The sequence below is a fragment of the Bombus huntii genome, chromosome 6 (genome assembly GCF_024542735.1).
Source record: "Bombus huntii isolate Logan2020A chromosome 6, iyBomHunt1.1, whole genome shotgun sequence".
NCBI lineage: Eukaryota > Metazoa > Arthropoda > Insecta > Hymenoptera > Apidae > Bombus > Bombus huntii.
Window position 1 is genome coordinate 9,306,510 of NC_066243.1, and position 18,483 is coordinate 9,324,992.

The 18,483-nt window shown below is 42.1% G+C and overlaps 1 protein-coding gene and 1 long non-coding RNA gene across 2 annotated transcripts in view; one reads left to right on the forward strand and one right to left on the reverse strand.

Annotated features, from left to right (window-relative positions):
* The window catches only part of LOC126866336 (zinc finger protein ZIC 4-like), a 37,993-nt gene extending 23,736 nt beyond the window's left edge, over nt 1-14,257 (reverse strand). Inside the window, exon 1 of the mRNA XM_050619797.1 lies at nt 12,428-14,257. Within this exon, the coding sequence (XP_050475754.1) occupies nt 12,428-13,367 (940 nt within the window). The 5' untranslated portion in view covers nt 13,368-14,257. The remainder of the gene's footprint in view (nt 1-12,427) is intronic.
* LOC126866352 (uncharacterized) overlaps nt 1-18,483 on the forward strand; it is a 112,578-nt gene that overhangs the window by 66,303 nt on the left and 27,792 nt on the right. The window lies entirely within an intron of this gene.

The window sequence follows — 18,483 nt, forward strand, 5'->3', positions numbered from 1 at the left end:
TATTTTCTCGATGATCGTCATTGTGTCGCGGCCATGTTTAGCTGGTATACGCATTATTCCACGCGCGGAGCTACCGTACCCGCGGTGGCAACCATCCACGTTCCAGTGATTTACCCCGTCTTCGGTTACTCTCTTCTCTCTTCTCTCATTGTTACTTGCACGATGGAAGAAGGAAAGGGACCAGTCAACCTCTTCGGTGAAAGGCTGGGTTTCTCCTCTTTGGGCGCGTGTGTATGTGTCGAACGAATTGAATTCTTGGGGAGAGAGAGAGAGAGAGAGAATGGTTCCTATGAATAGCGGAAATTAAGTGTATTTTAATGGTGGCTTAACAGGTTGCCGCGACGATTCGTATTTTTGTGATCACATGTGCAGGAGAAAGTTTCATCCCTTAAGTATACGTTCGATAAGCGACGCGATTGAAATAAATATCTTTAACTGTGAGTGTTTCAGTTTAAGTGTGCTAGAAGATCGTAGGATATGTATTGATATGATGAAATTAAACAACCGTTAGAAGATTATTCAACTTGCGGCTTGATACAGTAAAGAATATTATCTATTAATATAATAAGAAATTTACTAAAAAAATTCATGTGATTTGAAGTCGTTGATCTGCACTAAGCAACGAAGGTTTAATAAAAGTAGTAAAAAATACTAAGATCTAAAATCTTTGAACGGAAGAGTAAATGAAATTGCATTTCTGTTTCAATAAAAATCATTCGCATACTTTTGCTAACCGTAAAACCAGAAAATCTGAATCTAGTTATTTCAACGAATGTAGTAGTTGTACGGTCGACGCAAGTCTCCGAATCCAATGTGTTATACATCGTTGTACAAGAGAAACAACTTGAGAACAATATTTACAGGCAATTGCTCGTCTGGACCATTGCTCTCGATCGAACGTGGTTCTCGATCTTTTGCTTGCGGTGAATTCCTGAATCCACTGAGACAGCGGCAGAAAAATATCGCTTGTTAACTAACGGAAGCGGCCAGTCGGAAGATCGTTAAGCAGACTTTTTCGAGCGTATCCCCCTCCTCCCTGCTCGCGAACAGAATAACACACGGTCACTTAGCACCGTTTAATTTTCAGATCGTTATTTTACCAGCGGTTCGATCGTAATCCACTGCCAGCTCTCGTGAAAACGAGCTACTCCAGAAGGTAGAAGGAAAAAGGAAAAAGTGTTCTCTCGTCTCTGGTTTAGAAGGGAGATATTTCGAGTTATTTTCTCGTCGAACAGCCCCATCGCGCGGAGGATAACCAGAAATGTTTGATTTCTTTTTCCTCTCTCGTTGTTCACAACCAACGATACGTTGCACCTACGCATTTACGTCAGCAGAAAACTCGCGCGATCATCGCGACCGCTTGTTCTCGGCTGAATTTAATCCGATTTACTGGGAAAACGCTCCAATAATATCCTATTTCCGGTGGGAACTATATTTGCGTAAGCAAAGCTGCAATTGTGAACGACGTCTTACGTAATTCGCAGTTAAATGGAAAATGTTGGAGAAGAATCTTTCAAGAAATCTACGTCTCCTATGTTACATTATCGGTGTCAACTTTTAGCATTAGCGATTTACGTTATACATGAATCGTTCGATCATTGGAAACTGGACAGGACATTTTTAGAATTACCAGAAGTAGTCATTCTTAGCGTTAGTGTTCCGCGTAATCTAGAATCGATCTATTCGATCGATTTTCAGGAGACAATAGAATTCAATTTAAGATTCGCCGTAAATCAGTATCTGCAGAAACGAACCATCGATAAGGGTAATTTTGATTATTCGTGGTTTTGTGTGATTGAACACAGGGAATGTTCTTTAAAAATTTGTCTAAAAAGAAAATTCGATTCAGTGGTAAATCTACAGAAAAGTGCCTCGTGTCATGTCAGCGATGGTAATTTTTAACGTTCGATAGGTTGACCATTCGAGCGAGAATAAAGATCGAGGAGGGCTGCGAAGATCGGTTAGGTTTGAGGCGGGCTGAATGAACGGCTCGCGGGGAACGTGACAAACAGGTTTCTCATTAACGCTGCAGCTTGACGAGAAGCCTTCGAAACCGCGCGACGCTAATTGTGAACTAACGCGACACACGGCTACCAGAGCTGGGGATCCGGAGGTAACCGGAACACCCCGAGGTAATTTAATGGAAAACGATGCGCATCGGTTTTATCGATCCTTTTCCATTCTAAACATTTGTCTCGATCTGTTAATTGCTCGTGAATTGCGAATCGCGATTGCTTAATACTACCACGGGATGTAACGGAAATGTAGAATGGAATAACGCGTGCTAATTTATCAAGGAAGCTTACTTAAATTGCATTAAGCGGCTGATAACATCTAATCTCAATTCATTTCTATTTTATAATAAAGATACGTTTCCAACTAATCTTTGCTCGTTATACCGATTCCAAGAGGTGAATTAAACCACTGTGAAGCAAAGTGTGCAACAGACTAATACATCCGAAGATCGCAATCGATCACGCCACTTTACTCGTTCTTCCGATTCTTCAACGGTGGAAATTAACATCGCCAGTGGCCGATCCCCGGCGGTGAGTTAAAAATACAAGTGAAGAACATGAAGGAGCAACATGATACGAATCGTAGTTTCTTTCGCCTTTCACACAAGACCGATTTGAAAGATACGTTTGCCGATCAATTCATTTATACAAAATTCTATTCCTATTTCAGCTTCGAATTAAACATAAATTTCTCTATTTTTTTGAATATTTCAAAGATATCGATTGCCATAAAACATGTAAATATTATAACGATATAATACGAAATGAATGTATTATATTAAAACATGTAAAACATATCATATAACTTTTTGACGTGTACATTACGAAACTTGAAGAACTTATCCCCTACGTTTAAGAGACATAATTTAAAACCCTGTTTTAGCTCCTCCTTTTCTACTACGTCATATTAAAACGCTTCTTTCTAGCTACGAATTAATATTATAATTAGACAATCGAGTTATCACGTATCCCTTGTGATCTTCAAATGCAATGTAACTCTTCTGCGCGTACGTAAGTACATAAATACCCGAGAAACAGCAAGAAAGAAATTCTCTGGCCAGGCGAATCGATAAAGGAGCGTGCGGCGTGCGCGCGGAGAAGAAGAGGGAAGAAGCTCGCGCGTGGCCTCGTTATTTTTTCAGCTGACTGAATCGAGAGTGGCGAGAGAGCGAAAGGGTGCGATCGACGCAATAATTAACCGGTTCTGTTTTTCTAGAAGCCAATCAACCGAGCCACGGGTGTATCTATTTATCGCGGGTTTCGCGTCCCGAAAACGGACACGCGTGGTGTCCCGAGACAACCGACGCTTCCGTCTTCGTTTTCGATCGCCATTGCTTGTCCATCAAGCCCTGACACGCGCCATTAACTGTATCAACAGCCGCTTCCGCCTTCGTGAACCGTGTTCCTTGTAGTTGGCGTTCATTAACGCGAATGGACGGACCCTGTGATATCGCGTTTTTCTTTTTCGTCCGCTTTCGAACGACGATTAAACTGCACCGAAGTGCACGGACGTATCGTTGTACTGTTTGTTTTTAAGTTTGCGATTAGGCGACAGTGACGAATATTGTCGTTTAAGAGCGGCTCGTGCAGCCTTTGGATCATCGGAGAAGTGGTGTAAATTATGGGAATTTTGGAATTTTTACCAACGTGGCATATTCTTTTTCCTGTTATAATAATTTTGAGTCTTCGATTGCATCAATTTCGAGATATTCTCTCATGTACTCGGTTGATCCTACGATCTTGAATTTTTCTATCTGAATCTCGTTTAAATTTGAACAAGTAAAAAGATTTCTAACGTTTTAAGGAGATCATCGCGACATCGTGCAACTCTCATGACTGAGACACTATTCTTTTAAATTTTTGATTGTAAAAAGATATGTAATTCAAAAGTTTCTTCATTTTCTAAAAGGGGGTTAAACGCGATCTAATTCTCAAAGCGCGCGTGATTAAAAAATCTTCTAACTTTCTAAGAAAAAATGTTAGACAGGCGATGTAACCTCCAAGTCTCACATAAGTAAAAAAATTATCCAAACTTCCAAGAAGCCTTGCAACAATTTTTCACATGAGCTAGAGGACGATTCAAATCATATTGTTGTTTTGCCTCGGAGTATCAATATCGTTAGGATACACATAACGTAATAATAAATAAACTCTAGGTAAAACAATATCGTCGCTACGTGCAACCGTTAAATAAATTTGAATTCAAATTTTCCGGCTCTCCCCCGACCAGTATAAATAAACGGCTGCAACCGAAGAGTTCAGTTATCAACGAATTATCAGCGATCTAATTAACGAGTCATTAGCGATCTTATTTTGCGACTTATACACTGTCTTGGCGAATCCGTTAGTACAAGCATCTTAGCGAATATTGTCTGTATATTAATTTATTTAATCATTTTAAATATACCCGACGGTTTCAACAACGAACCATCTCGTCATTAAACCTCACCGACCAACCATCCTCTACACATCAACCTCCATAATCTTTCTCTTCAACAGTCTGTTGACTAGCTTGCCGTCAAAGCGAACCGCTTCGGAATAGAGTCGTCGAGGCTTAAACCGCGATCTTGAACGGGATTATCGACAGGTTGAAGGCGTGTAACGTGCCTTCCGCGAGGAATATGGCCGGGAATGGCGAAGACTCGGGACGGTTACGACGTTCTGAAAGAACGCCAGCGGCTATCAGCTCTGCCCACTCTCGTGTGGCGGTGAGCTTTTGCAACAAATCTTTCGGTCCAAATCAGTTTCAAATAATATACGCAGCTCGGCCCCCGGGGCCTCGCGATGCAGCCCAGCCGCAGATTTCGACGCATGAATCCTCTTTTAATGACCCTGCGAACTACCAGTGCTCGGCTACCGTACAATAAGCTGCACAGATTCTACGTTCGGCCCGATCTCTTCATTCTCCACCGATGGAAAGATGTATTTTGTGTAAGAAGCTGAAGGTTGACCGTGTCACTTTTAAGAGTTTTGTTGTGAGAAAAGAACTTCAGAATCATCTGAAGATTCCAGTTTTGCATTTCTTTAAGAATCCTTTTTGGTATAGTAGAAGTTTGTTTTGGTTGACTGTGGGAAGGATGTTACACATCTTGGGAAATCGATTCTACTTGTTATAATGAGGAATTTGAGGAAAATTGTTACATGGTAGGAGATTTTGCCTTATCTTTATCTCGTCGTGTTATCTTTATTGAAATGAATGGAGGAACGGATGAAAGTTATGCGGGTCCGAATAACATGTAACGGTGGGAGGGAGGCGATTCCTCGTGTAAAAATAAGAGGAAGATATACAATACAATTTTACCATTCTCAGCTTAGTTTTCGAGAAAATTGAGTTTGAGAATTGTCAAGTATACTTGAACGTGCATAATTCCGGACTGGACAGGATCAAGTAATCAGTCAGGAGGGCATTCTATGTGTGAAAATAAGTCGAAAATGTAAAATTATAATTTTTCGGACGCTTTGTTTCCGAGGAAAAGAAATTTGAAGATTTATCATACGCGTGTACTAGGCCGATCCTTAACAAAATATGTCGAAACTCTATTTTCTTGAAAATTAAGCCTTCGGACAAATTTTAATCCTGTTCAGTTGGAAATTAGCTATGTTCAAGTACATTTGATGAATTTCCAAACCCGATTTTTGCCGAAAACCAAGCCGAGAATGAAAAGGTTGTATTCCGTATATTCTTCTTATTTTTCCACAAGGAATGTCGTCGTGTCCACTTTTACATGTCACTTGTTCGCGTCCTGTACATCATCGTTAAAAAATCAAAATTAGAAAGCTTCTAAAACCTGCGAAGGAAACTGTAGGAGGACAAACAGTTGATATAACTGGAATTTTATATAATCGTTCACTGATTTTCCCTACTAACTTATTACAACAGTTGACATTCAGATAAGTGGACTCGATCGACGCTAGTTCATTAATAATCGTAAATTCTAACGAAAGTGGAGTGCATATATTTAAGAAAATTAACCACGGTATATTTTATATAAGAACTTTGCCTAAGAATTTTCACTAAGCAAAAGATGAAAAAGAACACATCGATAGCATGAGAAATTGCCGCTAGATAGAAAACACATTTTAAGCAACTAATATTCGCTACGGTACTCGACGTAAGACATATGGAAATAACTCAATTTCAAGCGAACCTACGTTCTAAATATCGTAACCGACGCTTTTCAGAATCCTAGATACTCAACGATAACGTCATCCTCCTAACGAACCTGTAATTATTTCCAACAGCATATAATTCTCCCTTTCATAAGCGTTGCGCGGACGAATCGAGGCGGACAAGAAGACCGGAATCGTTATCGCGATTCTATATCGATGGTCTCGCAGGAACGCCGTCGCGTTTCTAAAGATACACGTTTTCGCAGCAACAACGGGCCGACAGAGCGCATTTCCGGCAGGCTGTATCTCTCGTTTTGCGTTCCGCGCTGTCAAAGATGAGCGAACGACCGGTGTCGGGTACCGATCGATGAAGGCGTAGGCGGTTGAACAACAAAAGCCACGCGGTAGAAACAGGGAACCTGAGGGCTGGTTTTTTATTGGTGGTAAGCTTTTCGAGCTGTGCACGCGCGAAACACTGTCTCGCCCTTATCGACCCGCGAGCTTATCCTCAGCCTCCACCGTCAGACGTCTTGACGATTCACGTCGAGTGTCATATCTCTTGGACGTCCTGTGGAAAAATACTTTGACACGTATTATACGATACGACGTTCATAGGTTTCCGGACGCTTTGGTATTGATGGCACGTGATTTGCATCGAGATTTGTAAATTAATAATCAGCAGACTGCGTTTCTCAATTTTCCATTAGAAAGTATAGGCGTTCTAAGTTATAAGTCAGAAATTAAAAAATTTGAAAGAAGAAAGAATAGAGAGCCGGTCAGGTAACTAAGTAGTTGTACGGCGTTTGACAACGCCAGTTTTATTGCGTATTAGCTTCCAGATATCGAGCTAACCGGATCATAATACATTGTTGTAATTAAGCTGACTATGTTTGATTTATCCGCAACTTTGATAGAGATTTTTGTTCGAACGTGACAATTTTATTATTTCACATTAGGCTTGAAAAATCAATTTAATCGCGCTCGATTTATCTCAGGTTAACTTTATAATGAAAATATATCATGTCAAAGATAAGCAAGTGCTCGCCTTCTCGTCGAATCCTTAAGCCACGGTTACATTTATAAACACCTTGTCAAATTGTCGATTGTAAAATCGTCGAGGTGGTGCTTTCAACATTAAAGAAATTCCCGATCGGTCGATATGCAAATCAAGATAAGCCGGACAATTTACCTTCGATTTAGATCTCTCTTTCACGACACTGATTTACGAAACGGGTAATTGAAAGGATCGGCAACGAACGCTGACAGGGTGTTTCGAAATCGTAGCAGTTAACGCCGAACGACGTTAAACGCAGCCGATTATCGATCACCGTCGTCGTTGCTAGCGATCGCCAGGATTATTCGTTCGCGTGGCCGTCGGTGCCCTTCCACGCGCGTTTCATCTTCGAATCGAACGAGCCGAGGATCGAGTATCGAAACGTGCTCTTTCCAAGATCGATCTTTCACGCGGAAAGATTTCGATGAGTCGCCGTTACGATAATCTCGCGCGGTCGATGCGCTTTCCCCGTCTCGCCTCGACAGATCGCGCCTTGTCATCGTTCGAAAACCACTCGCCTCCGAAGCATAAAACGTGCCATCCTTTTGCGTACCGTGTCTCGATCGATTTCCATCGAAAGATCACCAGAGAATTCATGGAATTTTCTTTCGCCCCATTAAACAAGCCACTTGCATCGTAATTAATTGTCTTTTCGAAATTGCAAGTAAGACCGTGCCACGTTAATATTCATAATTCAAAGCTGTCGCGCCGGTAGATGTATCCCTGGCGAATATGTATCGATATCGATAAAATAATTTGTATGCGCCTCTGGAATCCCGATTCTAATCGAAGAGAGGGGAGGAAGAGGGTCGGTTTAGCGTGTTCCTGTCGACGTCACGCCGCCTTATCACAATAGCCGGCACGGCTTTCCATATTGGCCTCGCATAAATCCGATCATGCATCTCCGATACCGATCTTACCGGCCGCCGCCATTAGTTACCAGAGACTTACAATGTTCCCCGTGGAACGGAGCTTTACAGTGTCGTCGATCGTCGTCGATTTCCTGAGAGCGCCGCTCAGCCGCCACGAATATCGTCCTCCCGCTTTCTGGCATCGTTTCCTCGTTCTTTTCTCCGAGACTCCTTCCGCTTCCTATTCTTTCGTGTCCCCCCACGTTCTAACCTTCGAGGTCGTTCATTCTTCCGTGTCATTTCATGTTATCATAGATGTAACATAAGAATTAATAAACACCAAAACCCGCTAGTTACTCAATTGCTTGACACGACGGATCAGATCCGCAGGCTAAAAAGACATTACCCTCTAGATTTAAACATTAGATTCAGCTAGAACCAAACATGCGATAATCATTTGTTATTCGCATTATAGTACTTATATAATAATTTACTTATAATTCTCAATGAGAAAAGATTTTAAACTACTTCCAAATAAAAAAGAAAAACAAATTTCATGTTCTTACACTGGTTAATTTTTCAATTTTTGCAATACTCGTTTTTCTTATTCGCGTAAGTCTCGATATCTATCTGGATCCCTTTGAAGATTTCTTATCTATTTTTCTATACGTATTTCTCTTTATATAATTCTTCCTGCCATATTCCTAGTATTTTTTGTAAAATACCTTCCCGATTGTCGTTGTTTTCTCGAATTAAAAATTCCACGCGACCTTCCTGAGTTTTCCCTTGCATTGGGTTGGCAACTAAGTGATTGCGGATTTTGTCATTAGGTGGTAATGATTTCACTTACATTTAGATAACAGGATTCTTCCTGATTTCGTAACTTCCACGAATATAACGATGCTTCTGATCGTTCGTAGAAATCATGCAACAGTCCAAATCAATCTTGGTCGGTTCGATCCTCCCTCTTTCAGTACTTTCAACAAGACGATTCACGGATTATTTACAAAATAGCGAGAAGAGCGGAGACAATCAACTTAGCGAAATTTCTTCCCATGCAAACGAGCGTGTCGACCTCGTCTACGAGGACGGGGGAAAATTTTCAATCGTTCCGTTTCGTCGGCGCGGCGAAGCCATTTACTCGGACCAGTCCCCCTTTTTCTATCTTCGACATGCTCGTCCCTACTTAACGCTTATTCCACAACAACCCCCGGCGACGACTCATCCTGTATCATCCCCTTATTCAACGCGTCTCTAACCCCCCGAAAATCCTGACCAATGGCGCTTCGTCCTAGGGGGAAACCATTGTCGATCCGACCAATCGTCGCGACTCGTAACACGCATATACGAGACTCGACGCGCTACAACGCTATTCTTCTTTCTATCTTTTCTTCTTTTTTGTCCTCCTATCTCTGTCTACTTTTCTCGTCTCATCCTTCATTGTCGACGAGGATAGTCTCTTTATAATGCATATCAATTTGTGCCTAATGGCTGACACCGTTCCAACGGGTCACATCTGCGAATTAATAGGAGCATTCCTTATGCCCGACGGTTTTTAACGCCCGCCCGACGGTTTGGTTCTAGCTGAATCTGTTTAAATCTACAGGGTAATGTTGCTTTAACCTGCGGATCTGATCTGTCGTGTCAAGTAATTGGGTAACTAGTGGGTTTTGGTGGTTGTTAATTCTTGTGTTATATCTATTACTGAATTTGCATATTCCTATACTTTTAAATCGAATCTTAGGAGAGCTTAGATGTTTAAGTTAAAGAGGGAAAGGAACGGCGAGGAAGTGTTTGGAAACGGTTGTTTGCGGATTAAAGTCTTGTAGAAACTTGTGAGCGCGGATACTTTTTCACCGGAAAGCTTCTTTGAGAATGGTTTAAGAACTTCTACCGTAAAATAATCCACCGGGATTTTTTCTTTTTTGGAAATTATTTATAGATTGCGGATATTTGCGTAGAATAGTTTTACAGGCACAAGTTGCGAATTTATTTCACATTCTAAATATTGTAACGAGCAGTTTTGTATATTTTATATATTTTCTTTAGTTTTGTATATTTCAAGTTTGTATAAATACAGGAACCTCTGTGTTCTACGTAAAATGGGCGGATAACATCGGTGCCCGTTCACGGAGATTGTTGCGTAACACCGGTGAATTCGCGCGAGCCAAAATATTTGTCCGAGGTGTTTCCACGATAAAAAACAAAGAATTCCAGCGTCGAGTCGCTTTTGTGCGCCGGTCGCGGCACAGAACGATGAAAGAAGGGTGGAGGGCGAGGGCAATAAAGGGGCATCGTGAGCGTACACGCGCGTGAAACGGGGAACGCCTGGAAACAAAGCGTGAAGCCGTGCGTGGAAAGTTTTTTGAAAATGCCAATTTATTTCGAAAGGGCTCGCAGGAGGACCACGCTCGTTCACCAACGCGCCAACTAAATGAATTTTAATTGATTTCTTTCTTCACAGTCAGCCTACCTCTCCAGTCTGTGCAAAAGCCTGACAAGGATTTTCAAATTTCCATCCTCCGGATCGAGAATAAAAAAAAGAAGGAAGACTAAGAACCTAGTGTATGAATCTTCGTCTTATACTCACAACAATGGCATTACTGTTCTTAATCAAAATCGATATAAGAATGTCTTCTTTCCTTCGAGTCAGATAACATTTGGTCTGTTTGCTTTTGCTCTTCAATTACGAAACGGTGTATAGCGTGATAATATGTAGTCTAACGCATTATATGTACGTTACATAATAGTGTATAATGCATATAGTGTTATAATCCGTTAAAGATGGTTGATGTATTAGGGAAAATCATACGAGACACACCTGATTTCGTCTGGCAATTGTCGAAGGAGATTTAGCTCGCGCGAGTCACGTACGATTGACAGGCGACGGCGACAGATAGCTCGATTCGAGGTAGAAACAGAAGCGCACTGTGCGATACACGGGGGCGGACAGACGCTGCTGGCGTGAAATCCGTGCGAACGGAAATACTGGGGAAGCGTTGGTACGCTAAAATATGCGATCAGAAGCGATACAATATTACGTTCCCGAGACCCTTAATTGAATTCTCGCTCGCGGCGTTGATCATTAAAGAGCCCGCGCTTCTAACCATGTAACCTTCCAACTATAATTTCCCTACATTAATTTCACTACATCAATCGCATTAACCCCTCTGCCAAAAAAATCTAAAATGCTTCTAAACCTTCTCGAATGAAAAACAACAAATCCGACGCTAATCATTCTACGCAAGAACGAAGAAGAGAAAATCTCCCCTCGATTACTATATCGAAGTATAATCAAGTAACGACGTCCGTCTAGCGGCAGATGCACTCGCTAATGGATTTACGCGTCCCCGTGGTTTCACGAGGCGTTTCGAGAAACCGAATCGCGGAGCGGATCGTCCGCGAGACGAGCGTATTCTCCTCCAGAGAGATAAATTGAAATGAAAAACGAAGGGATAAAAACGAAAGGACGTTGCTCCAGCACGCAGACACGGTCGTCGTGGTAACGGACGGACGGACAATAAAACTACAAGGTGAAATTAGTAGTGACTGTCCAGAAAGGAATCTCGTAACAGCAGCCGGTCGTGAGAGAAAGATCCGTGTGGCTGGCTGGACGCCTGGCGTCTATCCGTCGGGCCCTGAGCCAATGGGACAGGCTGGTGGTTTCGTTTCGTGTGTGTATATAACCATATGTAAATACATTGTCCAGGGACGCGGGCATAAAACGCTACGATATATGGCCCGGTAATTTCTTAATTGCGCCCCGAAAAATTCTTGTCATCGTAAACAGCCGGTTGATTATATTGAAACGACTCGAGGCGCCGGGGGCGTTTCATGGATGAAGCGAAGGCTGGACCAAAATGAGCCGAGATAGGGGAAGGTGGAGGGGAAGGCGATAGTAACTGCTTCGGCCGTTTATTTATACGTCTCTGGCGTTTAACCCTTTTGTAGCTGGAAATCGACCGATTTCCATCGACTTCATTGCCTTTCTTTGTTCGGTGCCCCTTCCGTTTTCTCTTGCACGCGGTGTAGGCGATCGTTCCCGAATTAATTAGCTTCCCACCGTTTCGATTCCTTCTAACTAGCCAATATCCGGCTACGATTCATGGCGCGTAATTTGTCGCGATTTTCCACGATCATTTAGCTTCGGTAGAATTTCAGGATGTTACGAGAGGATTGGTATCGCGATTGATTTGTATCGGATGATAACGCTTCTACAAGGAATTGGAGGTATTTCTTTGAAATATTCGAAACACAGTTAGGAAGGAATCTGTCTAAAGACCTAAAAATTATAGGTTTCGTTTTAAACTAACAAGCAACAAGTGCAAACGTACTTGTGAAGGATGAAGAGACATCTATAGTCCTAAGGGGAGGTATATAATATGTACATCACTTACCGGTGTGCGTCCTCTTATGAATTTTAAGATTCTCAGACCTGGCAAAGACCTTTCCGCAGCCGGGAAACGGGCAAGGGAAGGGTTTCTCACCGGTGTGAACCCTTATGTGGTTAACAAGTTTGTACTTTGCCTTGAAGGCCCTGCCGTTACGCGAACATCCCTGCCAGAAGCACGCGTGCGTGGTGCACTCGGGACCGCCCACGTGTTCCACCGTGAGGTGCGTCACGATATCGTGGAGGGAGTTGAAGAGTTTACCGCACAACTTCCTTCCGGGTCCGGGCGCATCTTGATCTATCCACATACATGACATTTCTTGCCGTTGGCCGCCTGCAACCCCACTGGTTCCGCCACCGCCGCTTCCGTTGCTTCTCATATACCTTAAAAAGGCACCGTGAGGATGATGGCTTGGATGGCTGACGGCTGGATGTTGTTGATGATGGATCGACGCTGGCGTCAGATGAGGAGCACTTAAATACTGATGATGAGGCGGTAGTCTCGAATCTTGGGGATAGTGTCCTGGATAGTGACTCGCTGCCAGGGGATGTTGGCTCGGATGATGAGGAAACTGCTGCATCGTTGCGGCTGTCCCGTCGTGATGTAACGGTGTGAACAATCCTAGACCACTTTCCGGCGTGGTCGGATTCGCGGTCGCGTTGAATTCGTGCTCGCGGCGGAGGAGAAAATCACGTGCCGCGTATCCAGGATGATGGCTCATGTGGTGTCCCATGTGCGGTGCCATGTGCGATGCCGGATGGGGATGATGAGGGGGATAGCCTTGGGGGTGAAAGTGATGGTGTTGCTGAGACGGAGCTTCACCTGGTGCCGGCTGCACACCTGTACCAGCGTCCGTGGCATCACCACCACTGGGTGATAGCTTGATGCCCAGATTGGCCAGATGGTGTGGATGCGAGGACACGCCATCCAGGAAAGCGTTCATCATCGTGATGGACGAGACGGTTGCAGTTGCGGTGTCGATCAGTTCAGATACCAGCTCATGCCTCTACACCAATTTCTTGTCTCTTTTTCACGGACAAATACGTTTTAAAACGTTCCTCGAAGAATAGGTTTATTATTTTAAATCATACACTTGGGAATCACTGTAAAGTACACTGTCTATGCAACTTCACTTCAGTTCACTGTTTCTTCTCTTCTTTCATCCGTCTGTCGTTTCTATTTCCTAAATTTTCGTCGTTTGGCTGACTCACTGCATTTAATCGCCAATTATGTCAGTTCCAAAGTCTTCGTACACGTTCTCCCTCTTTCCACGCTTTGTAATCGCGACCGTGCGAACACTCTGCGAACTCTCCGTGAGACGGTTCCGTCTCACGCGTTTGCAGGGACAAACACGAGTTTACGCGTATGACAGTCTTACTCCGTTTCACTCACGTCGAAGTGGTTCTTCGACCAACACCGAGCGTATTTTCATGCATCTTTAGACTACCACGGAGGAGGACGAGTGCACGGTAACTCTGACTAACAACACGATTCGCGTGTACGTCTTCAAAACGCGTCCAAACATAGAGGGTAAAACATCCGTTGCGTTCCTTGCTGCGTTCACAGCGGGACTGAGAGTCGGCACTGGGCTCCCGCCGAGGAGCAGCTCGGCCGATTTCGGCATTTACGAACTTGCCCTCTCTCCTTGTCCCGTCCTTCCCTTCTTCTCTCTTCATCGTCCTGCTCGCCGTTACCGTCTCTTTTTCTCTTTGGCTTCGTTCTCGCTTCAGTACTTGGAAACGACCGCACGGTAGAGTTCGTGTATCCTCGGATGCCTGCTCGTTGGAAACACCCCCTACCCCCACTGAAAGCCACCCGATATACGGTGGATGCAAGCACAAGCTCCGCCAGTGGCGGACGTTCTCTGGTGGATACCAGCGTTCCATTGGCGACGATCGCATCACTGGCAATTGGAGGCCTGCTGCTTCACTTTGGCCTCTCACCGAACCAGCCGGTTTCCATGGGCGGGAAACACGGCAAAGCGCATGTCGGAACTCCGCCTTCTTGAGCACGCCTATCGTGGGAGGATGACATCAGGGACGTCGCGACCTCGACGCTCGATGATCTTCCGCGTGGAACACGTTTCAGAGGTTTTTCGAATGGTTACGGATATTTTGGGTCGCTGGGAGTCTTGCGATTTTGGACGAAGGAGTTTCAGGAGTTGGGCGTGGGAGTTTTAATACGATGGTTGTTAGAGACTTTCATTTTATTAATTTTTTAGTATTTGCAAAGTTTCGTAGTTTCGATACTGGCTATTTCTTAATACGCGATTTTTCATAAATCGCCCCTTACTCCAATTTCGTTTATTTCGATCGTGATGCACTTGTTATTTGAAGAAAGGTCTCTGACTATGAAAGACAACTTGAATGGACAATATTTTGTGAATTTTCTAGCATTTTCGAGTGTCATGATTCTTAAACAGATCTTTTAGTGAAACATTGTTGGCTCGTATAATCTTAATCTTTAGATTACGACACGGATAGTCTGGAATCGACTATCCGGCAAGCATAATCTGTAATCCTATTGCTTCTTTTTGAAGCTATTTGTTAACGCGTATCACAATATTTCCCAAACCTTGTCATATGTCTGTTCGATCGGTAATTCAGCCAGTTTTTTCACCCTCGAAGGGCAGGAGCGAAGCTCGATTCTAATTGCGGAGCGAGGCGCGCATTCGTGCGAGTTTGCGTATCTGCATGATTAGTGGAAAAATATCAAGCCGGCCAGGAAGGAGACGAGTCACGCGAACCACTCGTTTATAAATTATCACGGAGAGACGAGAAGGAAATCTTCTCGTTCAACGTTTAACCTCCATCTCGAAAATTGTATGCACGCGTAATCGCGCGACGCTCCATCCTCCTTCGTTCGTTTATCCAATTAACCGACTTTACTTATTTGCAACGTCGATTAATTACACCAGACGCACCGGTGTTTCCAGCTTTTCTTCGCGCTTCCGGGTATCGCGTAATATCCTCGCGAGTTGGGACGCGGAAGCTCGCGTGTTCGAGCCTTATAATTAAATACTTCGATATTTCAGCGTCGAAATTCTTTCAGCTACTCTTCACATTCCTTCTATTTTATCCGACATTCTCCTTCTTTAATATCTCTTTCCAAGCGAATCGATTTGGTAAAATCGGAAAAATCAAGTATGACGAAGTTCTTCGTTGAATATAATTGATGGGTACTTAATCATAATAAAACTAAGAGAACTGTAGAAACTTCAAGGAACAGGTTACTTTGGAAATAAGTATTATTTACAACCATTATTATGTACAACTACCTACTTAGGATTCAGATTAAAGGTCCTAATTTGTAGCAATTTTCCGAACGGTCAAAACTAATAATGCTAATCCTGAAAATCCATTGGGCATATTTATCTATCGTAGGGTAAGGTTTCGAATCTTTAATAGCTGGCATAATATAAGTCAACGGATCAGGAGAGCATTTAACTTGGGTTAAACTAACCATTGCATGATCAAATACTGTTTTCATCATTGTTCTTGGACAAAGTCTACAAATCAGAAACACAAACATTCTGTTCAGTTTGTCTCTCTGTTGACGCTTCTGTTCGCCTAATTATCATAGACTGAAAACAAACGAACTAGGAAGTAAGTTAACGACTAGTACACAAAAGTTTATTGCCAGGTTCTGCTAATTTAGAAGATTTAGAAGATTTATTTTTAGTATAATAATATAATATAATAATTCCATAGTATTGTCATTTATTGGCAATATCTGTTTTATGCTCCTCCTGGTACATCAGCGTTTATGTCTACAGCATTGTTTCGGGGACAATACGAATAGTGTTAAACCTACCACCATTGTTCCTCTACTACCTGTTTCCGTAATACAAAAACTTCTTTATCTGGTTTCCCAGGCCATTTAGGGTACGTACCTTAACAAGCCTAGTAATACTAAACAATACTAGAAATACCTAACAATACTAGAAATTATTGTAGCAGTAAGGACAGAATATATTACAATAGGGACAATTTCTCCCTTTACAATGTCAAAAATACTTGCACTTAAATATCTTCTAATAATTTTTTTTTTATTTATTTGTTGAAATTACAATCAATTCTCGCGTTGAGAATTTTCAGTAATTAATAATAATTCTTCTAATAATTTGAAAATCCTTATTGGATAAAAATCAGTTCTGTTTCGCGTTCCACGTATCTTCTTGTTTCGTGGCGTTCACTGCCATTGGATATATTAACGGAGCTTAATCATCCGCGTGAATAATGCAAACACATCGAGTGTTTAACGGGGTGCCTCATTGTCGCGGCAAAAAATGGCGTCCCATTATGTCCATAATGGGCACGGTGGCTGACTATTTGATATTAATAACTATCATAAAGCCGGACTCGTGGCTCCTTCGTGCACTTAGGAGGTACATCTGAATGATGCTTTCCATCCACCTTCTGTCGCTTACTAACAGCACGACCCGTTCCTCCGGCGCACACATCGATCCTCTTGTGTTACCGGACGATCGGAGTGCGCCACGAACACGAGTAACTTGGTCCGTGCATTCTGGACCCAGTTCAGGGATCATTTTTATTAGAAGTCACGAACGAAGCGTGTCATTTATGCCGGATGACGTCATTCGTTTCATTATTGGAATCGTTTAAAATGCTTTGTATTTAAGAACCACATTCTCTTAATTCACAAATTGGATATGGCGTTACATGAAATAAAATGTTACTCTATAAATGTTAGAAGATCTACAAATTTTCTTCTAGTTTCCCTTTCGTTCTGCATTTCGGTTGTATGGTGTTTTTTTAACTAATAAATTAAATATTCCAAATTTCTATAAATATTTTATGTATAAATATACATTTTTCTGTCAGAAATATAGGTTCGCATGGAATAAAATATTTTTCTGTGATAGTTAAAAGATGGACGAATTTCTTTCGATTTTTCAAGAGCCAAATGATTCCACGGGGATTATTAACGATCACACGCGGATGTAACTCAACGATCCGCATTGCCGAGTACATTCGTGAACGGACCATCAATCTAAGGGCCCACGATAGAACTTTCATCACGGGAGTGCGGTTACAGGGTCGCGAAACGCGAACACGACGTACGCACCTACGCGATCGTTCGTTCGTTCGCGAGGGCCATCAACAAGGCCAGACATTGTTTCGTTCGTTCATCAGTCACGCTCACGGTGTAGTCATTACATTTAATTAATCGTTAATTGCGAGATCGTGAGCGGATCGTTACGTTCCGCTCGCGTCATGGCTAGTGCGGATGGAAAGTTGCCGAGTTCATTTCTTCATTTTCCCCCGTGTTCTTCGTTTCTCATTGTATACGTGTATATTTTTTTATTATTTAATTTGTACTTTACAATTTTTTCAGCCGAACATTCGGTAAATTTTTCTAGCTTAATTAATTTTAATAAAATAAAATGTGGATGGCTATCCCCAGCGGGATACCATTATATTTCTTTAATAAAATTGGCGACATAATATAGCGACAGATATAGCAAAAGAGTCAACGAACACCGAAACCCCCTAATCACTGAACTACTTGATACGACGGACCAGATCCGCAGGCTGAAGAAGCATTACCCGCTACACCTAAACGATAGATTTAACTAGTTATTTAAATTAAGTAACATTTATTTATTTACAATACTTACATACAAATTATACTTATCTATAATAAGTATTAACTTATTATAAATAATTAGCCATGTTACTGCGCCACGCCAGAAAAATTACTGAAAATTCTCAACGCCAGAATTGATTGTAATTTTAATAAATATTAAAAAAAAAAAATTGGCGCAATATAGTTTTTAATATCACGGTGATTGTTTCACGTAGAAAGCTTTAGTTCTTGAAGTATAATTTATTGTTATCCTCCCTTTACGGTCCCTTGACTATTAATGTAATAAAATGTATGATCCTTAATTTGGCTGCAAATGATTCATTATTTATACCTCGATTTTTGCTTTTGAGATTTATTCTAAAATACTTTTAATTATTTGTTCATTATGTACCAGCAATTACCAATAATCTATTTCGTTTTATTTTTCAATCGACTCTTCCAAATCGAATAAC